At 41.0% G+C, this 22419-nt stretch overlaps 1 protein-coding gene across 2 annotated transcripts in view; it reads right to left on the reverse strand.

Moving 5' to 3' along the window:
- The window catches only part of LOC137527527 (Krueppel-like factor 8), a 414406-nt gene that overhangs the window by 204810 nt on the left and 187177 nt on the right, over window positions 1-22419 (reverse strand). For both annotated transcript variants that reach the window (XM_068248061.1, XM_068248062.1), the window contains exon 4: window positions 18806-18902. In XM_068248061.1, the coding sequence (XP_068104162.1) occupies window positions 18806-18902 (97 nt within the window). The remainder of the gene's footprint in view (window positions 1-18805; window positions 18903-22419) is intronic.

Below are 22419 nucleotides of genomic sequence, written 5' to 3' on the forward strand. Positions count from 1 at the left end.
GGCCAGTATACTGCTGAGATTGGGGGCGCGTCTGTATGTAATAGTGGGTCTGGGTGGGATGATGGATTGTAGATGGGGGTCTTGGAGGAGGATTTCCCATCTGTTGGTGAGGATATTACGGATCGACTGATGTTGGGCACTAAACCTGGTGATGAATCTGGGCATGTCTGTGAACTGTGTGTTGGCTTTGGGTTGTAGTGGGTTATTCATTGTTGCTTTGTGGTGTGCATCATATAGTAATTTCTTGGGATATTTACGATCGGTGAATTTTTTAGTGAGAATTTTGGACTGGGTATTGTATTGTTGTATGTCCGTGCAGTTACGGTAGATCCTCTTATATTGGCTATATGGAGTATTCTTTGTCCATGGCCGGTGGTGGAAACTGTTATAATGTATATAATTGTTGGCGTCTACGGGTTTAAAGAAGGTTTTGGTTTTGATATATGGTGGATCTGTGTAAAGAGTAAGGTCAAGGTATTCTATAGAAGCTGGGTCTGAGTGGGAAGTGAATTGTAGGCCGGCCGTATTGGTGTTCAGGTAATTGAGAAAAGACGGGATTAGATTGGGAGGACCTCTCCAAATGAATATTAGGTCATCTATATACAGTTTATAAAAAATGATGTTATTGTGGAATGGGTTATTGCTGTACAATTTTGTTTGTTCGAAAAATCCCATTGCTAGATTAGCGTAGGAAGGGGAGAACGAACTTCCCATAGATACGCTGCTGACCTGATGGTATGTTTGGTCTTGAAAAGTGAAAACATTGTTCTGAAGAATAAATTCAGTGCACTGCATGAGGAAGGTTTGTTGGGTGCGCGGCATGGATGTGTTGGATTGGAGGTAATATTGTAAAGCTGTGAGACCATAAGCATGTGGTATGTTTGTGTATAGGGATGTGACATCGCAGGTGAGCCAGATGTAGTCTTCCTGCCACGGGATGGAGTGAATGAAATTGATGAGGTGTTGGGAGTCCTTGATAAATGACGGCAGGGACTGTACATGCGGCTGAAGGTGTGTGTCGATGAACCGGGATAGGTTACTAGTGGCGGAGTCAATTCCAGATATGATAGGTCTACCTGGTGGTTTATGGATGTCTTTATGGATTTTGGGAAGGTAATAGAAAAACGGGGTTTTCGGGTGGTGATTAATGATAAAATTTTTTTCATTTTTAGTGATGATATTGTTCAAAAAAGCTTCTCCGATAAAATGTTTCAAGGTATTGTTAATTTCTGGGGTGGGGTCAGAGGGTAGTGGTTTGTAATGTTTGGGGTTATTGAGTAATCGTAGAGATTCTTCAAGGTAATCTGTTTTGTTAAGGATGACGATCCCGCCCCCCTTATCTGCTGGTTTGATAATGATGTTTGGGTTATTTTTCAAAGTTTTGAGGGCTGTCCTTTCGACTTTAGTGAGGTTGGATGTAGGAATGGTGTCCGGGATATTTAATTCCTGTAAGTCTTTTAGAACCAGGGAGTAGAAAGTGTCGACATAATTGCCCTTGGAGGCTGTTGGATAGAAAACTGAGCGGCCTTTAAGTTTGGTGTTGATATATTTTTCGGTTTCTAATTCAGCTGTGGATAATGAGACTATGGGCAGTGTGTCGTTATTGGTAATGATAAGCTGGGTTGTGTCTGTCTGTGGGGGGGCACTGTGTTTTTTCATGGCAAAATGCCTTTTCAGAGTCAGTTTACGGATGTAGGTTTTGAGATCGGTGAATAGTTCAAACAAATCAGATTGATTGGTAGGGCAAAAAGAGAGACCTTTTTCCAGTAGAGAAGTTTCATATTTGGTGAGACGGTGATGGGACAAGTTAAATATGCTCTTCTTGGGTTCTACGATCGGCGGGGGAATTATAGTAGATGGGTGGTGCATTATCTTTTGTTTCTTTTTTCTTTGGCCTCGACACCCTCGTTTTCTGTGTCTGGTAGCGGACGTTTCATTTTGTTTGTGGGTTTCAAGAATGACTGGGCTGAGATGGGACTGGGTAATTGTTTGGAGAGGGTGTTTTGTGATAACGAGGCTGGTAGATCTAAAAAAGAAGGTGATAGGGATTGGTCTTGTGGTTCCATGTTGGTGTTGTGTTGGGAACCACTAGGTTTGGTGGACTTGTTGCTGTTAGTATGTGTTGGATCTGAGTGTGAACTGGAGGGGAAAGGTGATGTATGTAGATCGCTCGCAGTGGGTGAGTTGGGATTTGAGTTATATGTACTGATTTGAGAAATTCGGATGTCGGTATCTGTTGAGATATTGAGGATTGTTTGGGAAGGATTGTCATCTTTTGGAGTGGTAGCTATGGAAGATGTTTTCACTATAAGGGTGTCGGGAGGATTCGATTTGGTGAAATTGAAAGAGGATGGGCTGAGGAAGGTATAAATTCTGCTCTGGTCGGCTGCAGCATGTGAGTTTTTTATCGCTGTTCTAGACTGGGCCAAATTTGAAGGGATGTTACGGGCTGGTCGGGATTTCGTGCGAGGTGGTCGTGGCGCTTTGGAGTCGTTTTTTGTGAGGTCGGGTTTGTTATAGTTGAAACTACTGTGAGGTGGTGCCAGTTGATTAAAATTGATGGTCTTGTGAACAATAGGTGTGGGCTTGGAGGTGTAGGCGGGTGGTGGTGGTGGTGGCTGGGTGATCAGGGGGCGGACCGGGTATATGGGTGGTGGCGGAAATGGTGGGTATTGGTGTGGTGTGGGTTTTGGAAGGGAGAGACTCATAAGTGGTGGTGGAGGGTGGAGTGGATGCTGGTTAGGTGCTAACGGTGTGGGTAGAATTGGAGTGGGTCGTGGTTTGCGTTCTCTTTCCCTATGTTCAGCATAGGCTAATCTATCACGGTTCAGTTTTTTTATTTTGGTTTCAGTGATATCCTGCTCAAATCTTATGACTCTGGTTGTTAAATTGGACAAAAGGGGTCGGTATTGAGGGTTTGTGGTATGTTCGGCTAAGAGATTTTTGTACTCTATGATTGTGGGTTGTAGTTCAACCACCAGGGATTTTCTCTTTTTAATTATTCTTTCCATAATACCTTGTGTTCAGGCCTCCAAATATTCATAAAACTCTATTGTGAAAGGTATATCTTTAGGAAAGGCAGAAAGAATTTTTATCCTTATCCCATCTGGGGAGATCTTTTCACTGATGTAGGTTTCCTGCATGGTAATGTCAGCTATATTAAAAAATTCGTCTTTCAGAGCTGATTCCAGTTTCTGAAAGGTGGGTTTTAAATCCATGCTGTCAGTATTGGCAGCCGTTGATGATGGGGTGGTGGTGTCTACTGGGGCTTGTGGAGAACGTTTGAACTGTGCCAGGAGATTCTTCCTGTGGATGGTGTGTTCCTCAAATGGATCCATGTTGTGTATGCTGTAGTGGGCTGCAATCAGGTCTGGGTTGCCGATTCGTCGAGCGAGAAGGCCAAGCACGCTTGTAAAAGATGAGAAAAGGGAGACCGAGAGCCCAATATAGTGTAGTATGTTGTATAAATAGAGAAAAATGTTAAAAGTATTATACTTACAAACCTGGGTTGCTCTAAGGCAACCACTGTATGTTCTGGAATTTGTGTGTTTTGCACTTTGGCCGACTGACTTTGGCCGTTTCTAGAATTGGCTGGCCAATGTCAGAAATTCCCAGCATTTTGGACTTAGGCCGACGTCAAATCGGCCAGTTCTACAAACAGCCGGCCAATTCTAGAATTGGCCGATTTCTGGTTTTGGCCGTAACATATACAAGAGAAGTATTGAAGAAACTAAAAGAGTGAAACACCTTCAAGTGCCATGGTATGCAAAGATTGTCGTATACATTAGCCTTAAAGATGCAAGATGACTAGCCATAGTCAACTCAAAAAATATAGAGTCAAATGCGGGACTATTTGTTATTACAGATGAAATGTTCTAAACAGCCTGAACTGTCAATAATGCACTAAAGTGGCAGACTTAACTGCTAGTAAAACACTGGACTGGTACTAGATTGCTGTAAAGCGGCAAAGGGGGGGTCCTATCGCGCTATCATCAGAACTACATGTCGTATACAAGAATACAGACACTTGACTGAAAGATATATGAAACGTATGATACCTGTTAAAAAAGTTTCCAGAAAAGAAAATTCTGAATGACTACTGATTCCAATACTAATGAATGATTAGTGCGGAGAACTATTTCAATAAGAGAGAAAATCTACATATGACATATCCAGGATCAAGCGTGTAACTGCATTAAATATTGCCATGAGAAGAGACTGTGCTTAACAAGAAAATAATCGTATATTACACTTAAAGGGACTCCGAGCAGTGCAGAAACTATGGAAAGATGCATATCATTTTAAAGCTCTCTTTCTCCTCTTTCCAATGATATATAAAACGCCGCCCTACGCCTTTTAGTTTTCGCTATTTTCACGATCAAAATTGCCGCGGCTTCGAGGTGTAAAGCGACGATTTATGTGTCGTCAGAAAGAGGAGAAAGAAAGCTTTAAAATGATATCTATCTTTCCATAGTTACACTGTATTACACAGGGCGACTTTTTCCTAAAGTCAGCAGCTCCATTCTGCTGAATGGAGCTGCTGTGCTGACTTTGCGAAAAAGTCGCCCTGTGTAATACAATGTAACTATGGAAAGATGGATATCATTTTAAAGCTCTCTTTCTCCTCTTTCTGACGACACATAAATCGTCGCCCTAAGCATTTTAGTTTTCTCTATTTTCGCAAACTAAATCGCAGCCGCGAAAATAGCGAAAAATAAAAGGCGTAGGGCGGCGGTTTATATATCATGGGGAAGAGGAGAAAGAGAGCTTTAAAATGATATGCATCTTTCCATAGTTTCTGCACTGCTCGGAGTCCCTTTAATCTACAGAATTATTATCACATTTCACTTTTTTCGGAAGTAAACATGCAAGATTTACATATAAGAATGCTGACAGTCTACAACATAGGTTTAAAGATACTTTTAAATCAGTGGTAAAGATCCTGATAAATCCAAGAGAGAGAATTACTCCAAAATATTGGAAACATGAAGTGGAGAAGCAACTTCAACAATGAGATGTTAATACATATGATTTATTTAGAAAATATTTGAAAACCGCTACGGCAACTAGTTAGCTTGCAATTTGAATTGCTAAAGAACTTTTCAATTCTTACATTTTGATATGATACCTATATTTAAATAGAAAGATGACATTATCTTATGGGGTTCTGCTGGCAAACTACACATACTTTATTCTACGACATACCATTTGTATAAAGAAACCTTGTGGTATAAGAAAGGTTGTAAGTAACTGTATTAATACATAATACTAACCAACTAACTAATTAACCTGTTGTAAGCTAACAATAAAATGTTGAATGTATTGTGCTCCAAAGAACCTAGGGGCCACATGAACGGTATCATTCCGGTTTATACATTTTGAACTTTAAGTTTTACCATATGTCTTAAAGAGAATCTGTACTCTAAAATTCTTACAACGAAAAGCATACCATTATATTCATTATGTTCTCCTGGGCCCCTTTGTGCTGTTTCTGCCACTCTCTGCTGCAAACCTGGCTTGTAATTGCCAGTTTTAGGCAGTGTTTACAAACAAACTAACCAGCTTGTGATAGGCTCACATAAGCAGAGTGTGTGAGTCATACAGAGCCTGCAGGTGGCCTGGAGAGGGTGTGTATAGCTTCTATCCAATCACAAGCAGCCCTGCACATTCCACACATTTCAGCCTCAGCCCAACAGAGCAGACAGAGGAGAGAAGATTAGATCATATAATAAGAGATAATACAGTCACTGTGCAAGTAGGAAAGGCTGCAGTAAGCCAGACCACATTAGAACAGGCATAGGAACTTATAGGATAGAAGAAATAAGGATGAACATTTTGTTACAGAGTCTCTTTAAAATGGGTGACAAATATTGCCTAGAATTTTCCTACATATCTACACAAGCTACCACAGATAGAAACTACAGATTCATGGGTGAATCCATACATATGTCCTATACAAAGACTATAGCCATATCTAGACCAGCAAAATATGTTTATTGGAGAAGATATTAATCTTACTATTGAGTCTATTGTCAGGCTGGCAACACAGCAGACTACGCTACTTAATGAGCAAGGTTTTGCATGAATGAAAGATTGCATTACTTTTAATTTTGATTATAGATTATTTTTTTTCCCGGAGAAATATAACAACAACGGAGATCGCTAATCATCTGCCATCATTTTCCTGCAAGGGAGGGATGTCAGAATTCTAGCGGTTTTTTTTTATGCAGGAAAAGCTGTCATATGTATGTTTTAAGGTTTAATGTTTTATGCAAAATTTCATTGTGAACTGTAAAGTTAAAGTACGTTATATTTCTCTGTGACATCTCAGCATTCTTCAGGGTGTGAGGCCTATAAGATTATTTTAGCTACAAGAAGTCAAAACATTCTTGTTTGTTAGAGGCATCTTTCATATGCCAAGGTCAAGATAAGCGTACTGTGGAAAGACTGACTGGAAGCAAGTTAAACTCACATTACTGCAGCAATCTTATTTGCTCATTAATTACACATACATATTATCAATTTAAATATCAATACAGTCCTTCTAAAGAAAGAAATTATTGTTAAACCCTATATAATAGAATCTATTACTTTGAATTACATTTAAAGCTGGATTCTATTATATAGAATATAAAAAGGCAAGAACCACTCAAAAACCTGAGCGGTTCTTGCCTTTTTCATGATTGCTAACTCAGTAAAGGACCAGCGCTTTACCAGCTGTCGCATAATAAGCCTATATGGATTCCAGACTGCACTGCTGTGAAACTAAAGACCTTTCGCATGCAATTGCTATTTAAGGTATATGATGTGTTCCAGAAACCACTTCTGATAGTAAACCTAGTGTAAACCTTGTGATAATGTATGTTTTCAACTCACGATTCCATTTAAGATGAAGGCACTTCCCTGTAATGCTGGCCAGCGTGGTGTCACCATGGTTTCCGGGTCAACCCTGCATTCAATACATCCGCCGCGTGTCTGTCTCCCGATGAGTCCTCCGGTCTAGCTGGGTATAGTAACCTCTGCACGTTGTCACATGTGGACATCCGTACGCGTGTATCACTTTGCAGGCGGCGATCTTGGTGTCCCGGGTCCACATGAGCAATCACACTCGGTCTTCCTTCCTGCCTGGTGCTGAAGCATTTCGCCCTGCCCACGGGGCTTTCTCAAGTCAAATGGGCTGTTGCCTAACACAGGATCCCTGCATGTCAGTTTTTAATGCCAGTCATTTCCCTGCCTGTAACCCTGTCTATCCGATTGTCAAAAACCTGAGCGGTTCTTGCCTTTTTCATGATTGCTAACTCAGTAAAGGACCAGAGGTCAGCATTTCATAACAAATAATATTAATTTTATAAGACTATTAAACCGCCAGGTGGCATCATTTGTCCTAATACGGGACAATACAAAAACCTTGGAACTTATTATTGACATTCCAAAGGACAATCAGTCAAAACATGGCATTATATTCTTGCTAAGATGCTTCTCAATATTGTTACTAGCAGAATCCAGCTTTAAATGTAATTCAAAGTAATAGATTCTATTATATAGGGTTTAACAATAATTATTTCTTTCTTTAGAAGGACTGTATTGATATTTAAATTAATAATACTTATGTATAATTAATGAGAAAATAAGATTGCTGCAGTAATGTGAGTTTAACTTGCTTCCAGTCAGTCTTTTCACAGTACGCTTATCTTGACCTTGGCACTTGAAAGATGCCTCTAACAAGAATGTTTTGACTTCTTGTAGCTAGAATAATCTTATAGGCCTCACAGCCTGGAAAATGCTGAGATGTCACAGAGAAATATAAAGTACTTTAACTTTACAGTTCACAATGAAATTTTGCATAGAACATTAAACCTTAAAACATACATGACAGCTTTTCCTGCATAAATAAAACCGCTAGAATTCTGACAGGTAGCGCTATAGACTTCTTACAATCACCACCACCTTTCATCCCTCGTGGTAAACAACTCACCCTAGTGCAGTGACCACTGCTAGACTGGTCAATATCAGCTCTAGCTCTTTAAAAAATGGTTGAAAGAGATTTAGATGGAATACAACCAAACAAAAACGATAGTAATCAGCAGTCTGGCTAAGCAGATGTTGAAAAATAAGCATCTGGTAATTAGAACGATAGATTGGGGGGGGGGGGGGGGGTTGCATAATACTTAGTGAGAACCAATATGTGGAGGAGCTTGATCGGTTGGTCGGGGACCACACCCCCTAGAAAAAACTCTAGGGCAATCCAGTGAAAACATATATGGAGGAACTAAGGGCCCTACTGAGAGTGGGTCTGAACAAAGGTATTGTAAATGAGCATTTGATACCAACAGCTTCTAGAACACCGGTTATCTACCAAGTGCCAAAGATTCATGAAAACCTGGAAAAATTGCCGGGGAGGCCCATCAGTGGCATAGGTTCCTTGACCCATAGACTGGGCCAATACTTAGACTTCCACCTGCAGCCGCTGGTGGGGGGCCTCCCCCAAGTGGTGAAAGATACTAAACATGTGTTGCAGATACTGGAAGGGGTGCAAGTGATGGATGGGGACATTCTGGTGACAGCTGATGTCTCCTCGTTATATACCAATATACCCAATGAGGTGGGGCTTAAAGCTGTGGGAGTTTTTTTCTTAGAAAGGCCCCTAATATGAAAAAACAACAAATATCATTTATTATGTGCTTGTTGGAATTTGCATTGACAAGAAATTATTTCTGGTATAAGGAGGACTATTATGTGCAGATTAAAGGATGTGCAATGGGGTGGGGTTTTCCCCCTCTTTGGCCAACTTGTTTATAGGGAAATGGGAGCAGGATGTGATGGAAGGGGAAGGGGGGCGGGGGGGGGGGGGGTGACAGCAGAGTCCATATATGGTGTAGAGTTATAGATGATCTATTTATAGTATGGAGAGGAGGAGAGGAAGAAGATTTATCTCATTTAATTCAACAAATTGCACCTTCCTACGCCAATTTATCCATGGGCTACCTTGAACATATCCTCTTCACCCCCGACCATCCATTTAGACATAACATAGTATTATATAAGAGATATATTGACGACCTTATTCTCATTTGGCGAGGGGATCCAAAATCCATACCGTCCTTTCTAGAATTCTTAAATAAACACCATCCCACAACCATTGATTTCCTAGATTTAACCCTTTTCATAGAATCCAACTGCATAAAAACTAAGACTTTTTTTAAAAAAGTGGACGCCAATAATTTTATACATTTTGACAGTTTTCATCATCGCCCCTGGACCACAAACACACCCTACAGTCAATATCGCCGCATTCATCGCAATTGTACTGAAGCCAGAGACTATCATGAACAATCCATTACCCTTACCAATAAATTCCTTGACAGACAATATCCCAAAAAATTAATAAAAGATGCCAAATATAAAGCCACTATTCCGTCCAGGGTTCCGAACATTACTTCCCCTAATACAGATACTGCCGCCCTACACCCACGTTTCATTACTAGATATAGTGCACAACATAAAAACATCAGGTCTATCCTAGAATCGCGATGGGAAATCCTGACAACAGACCCATACCTGAAATCTTCCATTTCCAACCAGGGCTGTGGAGTCGGTCCAAAAATCCACCGACTCCGACTCCTCAGTTTAGGATTCCACCGACTCCGACTCCTCTAATTTGCATATTACAATTTTGTTGATTAAAAGTATGTAACATGAAATTCGTCTTTTAACTGCCAACGCTTAGGAATTTTACAAGACAACTGAAGTGAGAAGGATATGTAGACTACTATATTTATTCCCTTTAGACTAAAACTAGTCCTTGGTAAGAGTACTTGTAAAAGGTACAAACCAGAACAAAGAACATCTATCAGGCCCTAGGCAATGTAAGTGTGGGTACATGTAAGAATGATGTGCAGGTACTCTGCAGGGGAATGAGGAGATTGTAAACAGACAACACCTCTGTGTTCAATGTGCACAGCATTCTCAGTGGATTCCCTGCAGCTCTGTGGAGAGTGCATATGTAGAGTATAGTACTACTGTGTAACAAAGTAAACCTGAGACAGATGAAATTAAAGTTTTATACATACCTGGGGCTTCCTCCAGCCGCCTTCAGGATAATCAGTCCCTCGTTGTCCTCCTCCACCACCTGGATCTTCTGCTATGAGTCCAGGTACTTGAGCCAGTCAGGCGTAGTGCGCATGCACACACTCCGCCGCCAGGAGCATACTACACCTGTGCAGCACTATTGCGCAGGTGCAGAATGTTCCTGGCTGTGGGAGCGGCATGTGGCCGGACAGCGCTGACTGGCTGAATTACCAGGACTCATAGCAGAAGATCCGGGTGGTGGAAGACAGTGAGGGACTGATTAGCCTGAAGAAGGCTGGAGGAAGCCCCAGGTATGTATAAAACTTTACTTTTCATCTGTCTCAGTTTCCCTTTAATTTGTAGTCACCAAACCAAATTTTAATAACATATCAAATTATTTGATTTCATCAGCAAAGGGAGTGCATACATTTGCATAAATCAGCATCAGTGCAGAATTATTTCCATCTCATTGACCATCTCTGTTAGTGACACAGCTACACATCAGGCTTTATTCTTACAGCATAGATGTTATTTAGTATATATAAGAGATTCCTGTGTACACATCATATATACAGTCACAATCAGATGTGTATATCTGACCTTAAAAATACGGGGACTGCTTTATTGAAGCAGCACAAGTAACTCATTTTGATTGGTTTATTTCATTTTTGTGGACTGAGCACAGCTATTACTGTATATATAGTGTATATATACACATTATTTTTAATGACTTTTATTTGAGAAATAGAACATTTTATCATATTTTCTATTTTAATTACAGTTACAAATTCATTAGGAGTCTGAGTCGGTGCATTTTTTCCCGACTCCGACTCCAGGCACCAAAAATTGCCCGACTCCACGACTCCGACTCCACAGCCCTGTTTCCAACACTCCACAGCTCACGTTTAGACGTGCAACTAATCTCCGTAGCCTATTGGCACCTAGCAGACTCAAAACGCAACCGACCGTGAATGTAGACGACTCTACCCTATCTTCATCCCCCCCAGGTTCTTCTCCTTGTAACAACCCTCGATGCCTGGCATGCCCATTTGTGAATATTACAACCACATTCTCATCAACTACCACCTCTAATCAATATCCCATCCATCAAGCAACCCATCTCATGTGAAACAAAGAATGTAATCTATTTGATCTCATGCCCCTGCAACTTGCAATACATACAACACAAACCATCCGTACTAGAATAGGACAACATAAACGCAACATTATCAATAATTTTCCCCTGCACAGCGTATCATGGCACTTCGGCACTCACCACAACAAAGACCCACACTTGCTAAACATCACGTTTATTGAAGCACTCTCACCATCTCTCCCACAACCCTTTGAGATCCTGAAACGACGGGAGATGTATTGGATACAAATTATCAGAAGTTTGGTGCCCGATGGGCTCAACGAGGTCTTGGAAAAGACCTTTTAATTTTATTGTCGCTCTCTTTTAGTGAATTTCGCTTCCTTCCTTTTATTAAATTACTGCTTGCTTTTTGGTGTTATTGTTTTTAGGTTTTTATTTAAAAGCGCTGCAACCGATTTGTGCCCAAAATAATCCCTTTATATACCCAAATCACCCTATCCTCCTATTTGCCCCTTCCCCATTTATATATATGTGTATGTATTTTCATGTTTGTGTGTATGTATGTATGTATGTATGTGTATGTGTGTGTATATGTGTATGTATGTATGTATGTATGTATGTATGTATGTATGTATGTATGTATGTGTATATATATGTGTGTGTGTGTGTGTGTGTGTGTGTGTGTGTGTGTGTGTGTGTGTGTGTGTGTGTGTGTGTGTGTGTGTGTGTGTGTGTGTGTGTGTGTGTGTGTGTGTGTACATGTATGTTTTCATTTTTAATTTTGTAATTTTTTTATTTATTTATTATTCATTTATTTATTTTCTATTAATTATTATGATCCAATTTTTCCCTTTTCTTTTCTACTGTACTTGACCTCTATTTCATAAACCTTTTATTTTGAGTGCGACACCTTAAAACCCTAAAGATGGCCGCCAAGGGTAATGCGACCTCATCACTGCAGTGTTTCCAACCTAAAACATGGCCGCCACCAATGATGTGAATTTTTTTTTTTCTCCACACCTTACATTGTTTCCAACCAAAAATATGGCCGCCACCTATGATGTGACCTTTTTCACTGCACTCTCCATACATGTATATTAGTCCCACCAAAGAAATGGCCGCCACCACTAATGTGACATTAACATAGCACCCGCTCCCATTTTGGGTTTGGCTGGTGGCCATGGGGGCGTGTACGCTGCATGCGTGTCGTGCTCCCATTGGCCACTTGCTAGACATAGCTTTTTTATATATAGAACTCAACATGAAGCCCGTCCTCACAGAGGCGCTCACACGCTTTATGGACCTGAACCAGGTAAGAGGCTGCTCTTGGCAGAGAGCCCACTGATTGCTTTTTTGGTGTCTGCAATGGATACATGACGTAGCACTTTAGACCCCTTCTATTGAATGTGATAAGCACTGCATTTTGCCTATGAACAATCTTTTAAGCATTGCACTTTTATCCTATTGTCTAGATCTTTGCACAGTCCAATTACTCCAAAAGGCAATATGATTTACATGATACTTTCTAGTTGCTTCGCATAAACTTGTATTCACACTTCTATATTTTTGAGCTAATGGTCCATATCTGTGGCTTATTGATATTCATGCTTGTAGATGCATGCAGTTTCCACAACACAAAGTTTTTTTTATCTTAAAAATACAGAGTTGCTTCATATAAATTTGTATTCACATTTTTATATTTTTGAGCTAATGGTCCATATCTGTGGCTTATTGATATGCATGCTTGTAGATGCATGCAGTTTCCACAACACAAGGTTTTTTATCTTAAAAACACCGAGTTGCTTCGCATAAATTTGTATTCACATTTTTATTTTTTTGAGCTAATGGTCCATATCTGTGGCATATTGATTTGCATGCTTGTATCTGTTGCAGTTTTATATGCTCCTGTACTGCCTGATGAAGCGGGATTGTTGACCGCGAAACGCGTTGCGATTTTATGGAGCTGTGAATAAATTGTATATTTTTTACTCTGCATTTGAGTATATGTCCACTACCAGAGGGAGGTAAGTCCACCTCGACTTCCCTCTTTTTATCATTTTTAGAACATGGTTTTACTCTGCTTGGCGCCTCTGTTCGTACATATTACAGCACAATATTCGGTGTAGAGTTATAGATGATCTATTTATAGTATGGAGAGGAGGAGAGGAAGAAGATTTATGGGCTGGTGCACACCAAAACCCGCTAGCAGATCCGCAAAATGCTAGCAGATTTTTAAACGCTTTTTTTTATTTTTATGAGGCGTTTTGCTAGCGTTTTGCGGATTGCTGCTGCGGTTTTCAGTATAGTAGATTTCATATATTGTTACAGTAAAGCTGTTACTGAACAGCTTCTGTAACAAAAACGCCTGCAAAACCGCTCTGAAGTGCCGTTTTTCAGAGCGGTTTGCGTTTTTCCTATACTTAACATTGAGGCAGAAACGCACCCGCAATCCAAAAAATGCCTCACCCAGGCATTTTTCGTTTCTGCAAAACGCCCCCCGCTCTGGTGTGCACCACCCCATTGAGATACATTGACCAAGCAGATCCGCAGCCGCAAGCGGATCTGAAAACGCCCAAAAAGCCGCTCGGTGTGCACCAGCCCTATCTCATTTAATTCAACAAATTAATGACAGCACATTGAACATAGAACTCACTATGGAGGCTAGTAAGGATAAAATACAATTTCTTGACTTGAACATAGAAAAGACAGGCAATACATTGGTTACTAGCACTTACTTTAAACCAACAGACAGAAACAGGTATCTGGTGGTAGGAAGCTGCCATCACCCACAGTGGACTAAGGCAATACCCAAAGGTCAATTCATTAGGCTAAGGAGGAATTGTACCCAGATGAATGATTACCTATCACAATCTCAGGTCTTGTTGGAAAGGTATACTGAAAAAGGATACATGGAAGAGGAAATACAAAGAGAAATTATGGAGGTTGGGAGAATGAATAGATAACATCTGTTATGGGGTACCTCAAACAATAGACTTGAGGCTGCCAGACAGGACAATATACCCTTTATTACTAGCTTCTCAACCCAGTACAAACCGGTAGAGAAAATATTAAAAAAGCACTGGCCAATCTTGAGGGAGGATGTCTCTTTACAAGATATCCTCCTAGAACAACCCAAATGTATCCATCGAAAAGCGCCAAACTTAAAACTACCTGGCACCCAATTGTATTGAAAATAGATAAAGATACAAGGATAAATATAGTAATAGAATAAACGGTGAGGGAGATCCAAAAAGAACACAACACCTGGGAGAACATCACACCTAATGCTGGGTATACACGGCCCAGATTCTTCTCATCAATCGAGGCGCTAATGGCTCGACTGATAATTTCCGACATGTCCGATCACCGCGTGGATAGATTCCCGGCTCGATCCCCGCGGGCGGACAATAGGCAAAAACGAAAGCGCTGATAAGCGCTGAGAAGGAAGTGCCCGTAGGGACGAGCGGGAAACAATCCGCGCGGACAAGTGGTGACCCGCCGGCATCGAGCCGCTGGCTCGATTCTGGCGCCTAAACGTGCCGTGTATGCCCAGCTTAAGAGGGGAGACATCTTGAGATCCAGAGACACACCCAAGGAGATACACCTTTACAAGATCCTAGACTCCCATTAATTTGGTAAATATAAAGGTTTTCATCATATTGATATTATTTAAGTAGCACCTTGGATATTTGATTAGTATATTCGTTATAGCCATATAGTAACCAAAAGCGGTGGGTTTTTTTTTAAAGTGCATGTTGGAAACACCCATTTCTATTAGATTTATTTTCCTTAGATTTTTCTTTATTATCAGCATAAAATTATGACGTCCAATCTACGACTTAAGGGGAAAATAAGTAGCTTCTATAATAAACCAGGCCGCAACTTAATTGAAGAGATTAAGATTGGATGAGGAATTCCTCAAAACGGGCCAGGTCATTTGATATTAATTTCCATTATATTTCTTCTTATCTTTCTAGCTAAATCTTGCTTTGCAGGTTAGGTTAGTCAGACTGTTTGAATCTGCATTCTGGTTATATGGTTAAATTTACTGCAGTAAATATAGTACAGTAGAATATACTGCTATGTGGCATTGCAGAAGCAAGTTAGGTCAGTCATATTGCCTTCATGTGTCTCATATTGAACTGTGCAGTGGACATGCCTTATATGACATGGTTTCATTTATTGTGTATGCTCTGAGGTTTTATATTAAAGAGAATCTGTATTGTTAAAATCGCTCAAAAGTAAACATACCAGTGCGTTAGGGGACATCTCCTATTACCCTCTGTCACAATTTCGCCGCTCCTAGCCACATTAAAAGTGGTTAAAAACAGTTTTAAAAAGTTTGTTTGTAAACAAACAAAATGGCCACCAAAACAGGAAGTAGGTTGATGTACAGTATGTCCACACATAGAAAATACATTCATACACAAGCAGGCTGTATACACCCTTCCTTTTGAATCTCAGGAGATCATTTGTGTGTTTCTTTCCCCCATGCACTGAAGTTTCAGGCTGCTCTTTTCTTCTTGCAAACAGCTTTGCCCTTGTTTGTAATTCCTCAGTATGTGAAAGCCCAGCCAGCTCAGAGGACGATTTATCCAGCTGATTAGAGCAGCTTCTCTCTACTCTCTTATCTAAATAACACACAGGCAGTGTGCATAGAGGGGCCAGAAAGGGTGAGTTCATAGCAGAACCACAACACTGAAGAACTTGGCAGCCTTCCAGACACAGGCCGACAAGTCTGACAGGGGAAAGATACATTGATTTATTACAGAGACTGTCATAGTAGAAAGTGCTGCAGTTAGCCAGAACACATTAGAATAGCTTTTGGAACATGTAGGATGATAAAAAACAGGATGCAATTTTTGTTACAGAGTCTCTAAGTTTATTGCCCAATATTGTGTGACTAGACAGGATTGAAGGGTCTTATATCAAGCCTATTGTTTGCAGGGTCTTATTTGATAATTAAATTGGGATTTGATATTTTTACGACTAAGCTTATATCAGGAAGTATTGTATACATTTTATCTGGAGAATAATTTGATTGGAAATCTTTTATTGAAGTAATATATTTGTATTAATATAAGTAAATGATTTTATTTTTATGGGTTTGGATTCTTTCCTTATTTGTACCAATATAACGGGAATTGTTTGATAAAGAACTAATGACCAGGCATTTCTGTATATCAGAAATCAAATGATTTGGGAATCCTCCTGTTTACAATGAATCTTAAATTATTTTGATATTGTAGTCACAGCTTTGTGTGACATCATCATAATCATGCCTTAATTTGCCCAACAATTCTGGCAGCAAGAGAGTTTCTTCCCCTGCAGACAATGTCAGGGCTGCAGGGAGGAAAAGCCAGTGAGATGGCATGAGGTGACCTAATCACATAGGGGAATTTTAAGATTAGACAGAATATTACATGCAACTCCAGAGTGGTCTACCTGCTCTGGTGTACATGCAATCTGCAATACATCGGTAGAACTACTAGGACATTAAAGGAAAGCGTAGGGGAACATGTGGGAAATATATGCAGGGGCCACATTGGACATAGCATATCGGATCATTTTAGGGGCATCATGGCTCTGATCCAGGAGATCTTTGTTCTGTTCTGTGCCTTACAAAAAATGACTTATTCATGGAGGGGGTGTAATCCTACCAGGGAAATATTTAAGAAAGAAACTGAATGGATATACAAAATTGGCCCTGCATCCAGGACGACTCAATATAGATATTGATCTCAACTGTTTCATAGCCAATGATTGAATGTTGCAGGTATTTTATATATGAGAAAGGATATTATGTATACAAGACACATGTTGCAATTATGTGATATTGTTTTAATCTGGGTATATAGTGGTGGCTGAATAGTGAGTTGGTTAAGGGCTCTGCCTTTGACATGGGAGACCAGGGTTCAAGTCCTGGCTAGGTCAAGTACCTATTCAGTAAGGAGTTCAAGGCAAGACTCCCTAACACTGCAGGGTGGCCTCTTGAGCGCGTCCCAGTGGCTGCAGCTCTTGAGCGCTTTGAGTCCGACAGGAGAAAAGCGCTATACAAATATTCGGCTTATTATTATTATATTATTATATAGAATAAGAACAGGTAAATCACTGCTTGCCAAGTAAAAATGTGAAACAGTTTATGGGGTTGCCACTAGATGGCAGCATTAATGAAAGGAATAGGCAAAGCAGAGATTATATAATAGAAGATCGTTTTTTTTTCTTTAATAGGGTTTGCTAGTTGATTTTACTAACTGGACTCGATTGTCTATTTTGGAGGGTAGTATTTTATTTATTTATATAATGTACATGTGGAAATTATGTAAAGCGGAGTCTCTCCCATCACCTCCCTGGTTTGTATACTTTATTGTACTAGGAGGGACGGGAGGGCAACGTAGGGAGGATGCACGTGACGTCGTGTGAGGGCGGAAGTGCGGTAAATCTATGGGCAGAACGGAAGGCGATATAAACCTGGATGATCACTGGGCTGGCCACGCCTCTGATGAGTCACATGAGGTCACGAAACATGTCAGGCGGGGTCCAGTAAGCGGATCCAGGACCAGCGTGTGATGTGCGGGGACAGAGTGGCGAGGAGTGCGGACATTCACCAGCCTTACCCGGGAGGCAACGGGGGAGAGCCCGTAACACTACGCTTTTGTACAAACTCCGGAGCACATGTGTGGCATCTTTTAATAACGTTTTCAAAGTTTTTATGGAGCAATAGAGTACATCAGCACACCAGTCTTGATTATGATGCAAGTAACGCACATTTATTGTGCACTATTCCACATAAACATCCAACAATTGTTTCGGGGGCCACGCAGGGTCCCCCTTTCTCAAGGCATGTGGCATGCCACATGCCTTGAGAAAGGGGGACCCTGCGTGGCCCCCGAAACAATTGTTGGATATTTATGTGGAATAGTGCACAATAAATAATTGCATCATAATCAAGACTGGTGTGCTGATGTACGCTATCGCTCTATGATTTGAGTGACCCTCCCTTGTCACAACATCAAGCACCCAGAACTGGAAGGTGTGCTAGCTTCATTTTCTAATACAAAGTTTTATGGAGTTACGCGATGTAGCGTTTTCTATTCATGAGGTATATTGAAGCATTATCCACACATTGGAGACTTCATTCTGAGCACCTGGGGGACCACTCCATTGCATGAAGTGATCGAGGAAAACACTAGAGCTGATATTGACCAGTCTAGCAGTGGTCACTGCAATAGGGTGAGTTGTTTCCTATGAGGGGTGAAAGGTGGTGGTGATTGTAAGAAGGCTTGAGCGCTACCTATATACACCTACAAAAAAACTGCCAACTTGGCTTTTCTAACACATGCAATGTATAAAATGTTACACTTATGTGCCGCCAGTCTACATTTAAGAAATCCAATCCAGGTTTATTAGATCACTTATATTTTTCATATACATATTTAGTAGACAAACCACAGTGTACATGAGTGTTGATATAGATATAGCTACCAGGCTACTGTCAAATGGTATCTGCCAGCTAGAAAGCAGCATCTCAGCACATGCGATACAGAAGAATTCTATCCCTAGGTTCTAAAGTTGGTTTGGATTTTTTCTAAATATTAGAAAAAATACGAAAAGTGAAAAAATAACTCAATATGTTCTTACCCATTTGTTGTATTCTGTAACAATGACGTCTCCAAAACACTTTCATCGTTGTCGCTGTTTATATCGAACGGTGATATTGTATCTGGATCTACTTTATCTGTCACACAAGAAAGGAATAAATAAATACATGACAACTTACATCAGCTAAATATATGTATCACCAAAAATTTGGCGTGATTTAAAACTCATATTTAAAGCGGGATTGTCACAGAATTCTCTTCATTTACTATATAATATTCACTGAAATCAAAACGTGGAAGTACAATACATGTGTTAAGTAAGTAGATCAAGTATTTATCTACTTATGCATGTGTTTTTTTTTCCCCGAGCATAGAATGGCTAATCTTCCTGCTTTAACTAGTCTCTCCAAAGGTCACCTCTCTCCATCCTTCAATCAGGCCCATGTAATCTTAATACTAAAACCAGAAAAGGTTCCCTTCGATTGCCAATCATATCGACCTATATATACCTTTTAAATAATGATCTAAAAATACTTACTATAATGCTTATCCTTAGACTAAATAAAATCATTACAGATATAATTAAACCTGACCAGACGACAGGCTTTATGCATAATAAAACAACAGACATCAACCTGAAAATACATTTTACATATATCCAAATTAGTGCCAATAGTAGCGACGCTAGAGCGTTCGTGGACATTCAACGAGCGTTCGTCTCGGTAGAATATGGATACCACTGGGCCACCCTTTGTAAAATCAGTTTTGGAGACAAATTTTTGTTCTGGATCCGAACCATTTACCAAAATCCTCTTACTCACATTAATTGGTTCACGGTCCATGGCTTTCACCCTTTAACACCCTGTGTACCAGCAGTCTCTGGCAGGACCAGAGACTACTGGTACCAGAAAACAACGCTTACTGACGAATTGCCACACATACCCGCTGCTCTCCCATTGCCACAGGCCCCTCTCTTTGCCGTCGCTATGACAGCAGAGCTGTGTGAGCCGGTCAGGAGCTGCTTTCATTGGCTCCTGACGCTGTCCATCAATGTAAACCAATGTGATTGGCCCAGAGTGATCACGTGGTCAGGAGCCAGTGAAAGCGGCTCCTGACCTGCTCAGAGCTCTGCAGTCTTATAGACAGCAGGGCGAGTGAACTGTGGCGGGGGGTGCAGAGTGGCGAGATCGGCGGTAGCACGCGACGGGGAAGGTGAAATCTACACCCTGTCAGAGCCTTGCTGCCACCTGCAGGATGTAGATTTCTTTCAACATGGTCTGGAAGCGGTTAAGGTTCCTGACATTTTAGACACTTTAGCTGTGTCGTTTTTATACAGCAGTAACTTTTAAATTACTTATGCCATCTTAATAATATACAGTGGCTTGCAAAAGTATTCGGCCCCCTTGAAGGTTTCCACATTTTGTCACATTACTGCCACAAACATAACTAATTTTATTGGAATCCCACGAGAAAGACCAATACAAAGTGGTGTACACATGAGAAGTTGAACGAAAATCATACATGATTCCAAACATTTTTTACAAATCAATAACTGCAAAGGGGTGTGTGTGAGTAATTATTCAGCCCCCCTTTGGTCTGAGTGCAGTCAGTTGCCCATATACATTGCCTGATGAGTGCTAATGACTAAATAGAGTGCACCTGTGTGTAATCTAATGTCAGTACAAATACAGCTGCTCTGTGAGGTTGTCTAAGAGAATCTTGGGAGCAACAACACCATGAAGTCCAAAGAACACGGCAGACAGGTCAGGGATAAAGTTATTGAGAAATTTAAAGCAGGCTTAGGCTACAAAAAGATTTCCTACGGAGTACTGTTCAAATGATCATTCAGAAATGGAAGGCGTATGGCACAACTGTAAACCTACTAAGACCAGGCCGTCCACCTAAACTCACAGGCCGAACAAGGAGAGCGCTGATCAGAAATGCAGTCAAGAAGCCCATGGTGGCTCTGGACGAGCTGCAGAGATCTACAGCTCAGGTGGGGAAATCTGTCCATAGGACAACTATTAGTCGTGCACATCACAAAGTTGGCATTTATGGAAGAGTGGCAAGAAGAAAGCCATTGTTAACAGAAAAGCATAAGAAGTCCCGATTGCAGTTTGCCACAAGCCATGTGGAGGACACAGCAAACCTGTGGAAAAAGGTGCTCTGGTCAAATGAGATCAAAATTGAACTTTTTGGCCAAAATGCAAAACGCTATGTGTGGTGGTAAACTAACACTGTACATCACTCAGAACACACCATCCCCACTGTCAAATATGGTGGTGGCAGCATCATGCTCTGGGGGTGCTTCTCTGGCAGCCTCCGTAGAAGCACAAAGCGCGCGAAACGGCCGTAAGGCTCTGCACCCTCCGCACCCACCGCACCATCCACAGTCACCGATGGTATGTGTTTTTCAAAAAAAAAAATTGCACGGACAATGTGTATTTTATTTTTTAATGACTTATCTTTTAATGACTTAAAAATTAACTGCAAGTACGCCGAATGACGTACCCATAATTGATTTTGGTGGCAGTTGTACATATAAAGACATAAAATAGACAGACAAGGGATAAAGACATGAACTACAGTAGCTGGGGTAAGAGGCCAGTTTCACACAGTAAGAAAGAAAGGTGGGGGAGAGCAGCCCAGGTATAAAACTGTCCCGGGGCTAGCTAGACCCATCATGGGCGGCTCCAGTTCAGTAGGAGTACAGCCTGAGGTAAGAAGGTACTCCAGCGCCTGGTGGTTCTGGAGAATGGCTCTGTAACGGTGGCCTAGCCTGAGGGAAGAAGGTACTCCAGTGCCTGGTGGTTCTGGAGAATGGCTCTGTAATGGTGGCCTTTTGGAAGGACTTGAAGAAGCGACTACTGGGGTGGAAGGGGACATGCGAGATCTTGGTGGCCCTCATCCTCATTCTGGCAGTGTGGAGGAGATCTAGGGGTGACAACGGCAATCCAATGATCTTTTCTGCAGTGGTGATTACTCTATTAAGTTTGTACTTGTCACTAGCAGATGCCCCTGTTTACCAGATGATGAGGAAGGAGCAGAGGATGGATTCCACGTTAGCAGTGTAAAAGCTCCTGAGCAACTTGCACGGGATTTATAAAAAAAGAACACAGAGAGAACCCAGAGGTGCTATAAGTGTTCCTGACTACTGACTATTATACTCCTACATATTGCCTGAAGAAGCAGGTTATACCTGCGAAATGCGTCACATCTTTTTTGGGGAGTATATAATAAATTTGTTTGTCGATATTGACAGTTGTGTCTGCTTCTTGGAGGTAAGTTCACCACTGCCTATCAAGCATTTGTAAAGTTTTTAGTGAATCCTGCTGGTGCCTTGGTTTTCCACTACAACTTGCACAGGATGCTATTTTATTTTCAGTTGGGGCAAGAAAAATAACCTATGCTGTGACCTTTTCTGAATTTTGATGGTGTTCTGGCCCCATCTTAGGCCATTAGTAATGGTAGTGCCAAGGAACCGAACACACGGAACCCTGGAGACTTCGGTCTCCCCGTTGTGAACTTGGTGGAGGGAAAACGAGAATTTCCTGAAACCCACGATCAGTTCGACAGTGCGCATATGTACACACGCGGTGGTTTTTAATGCAGGACAAAGATTCTACGTCCTTAAACCTAAAGCAGCACTAATTA

The sequence above is a fragment of the Hyperolius riggenbachi genome, chromosome 8 (assembly GCF_040937935.1).
Source record: "Hyperolius riggenbachi isolate aHypRig1 chromosome 8, aHypRig1.pri, whole genome shotgun sequence".
NCBI lineage: Eukaryota > Metazoa > Chordata > Amphibia > Anura > Hyperoliidae > Hyperolius > Hyperolius riggenbachi.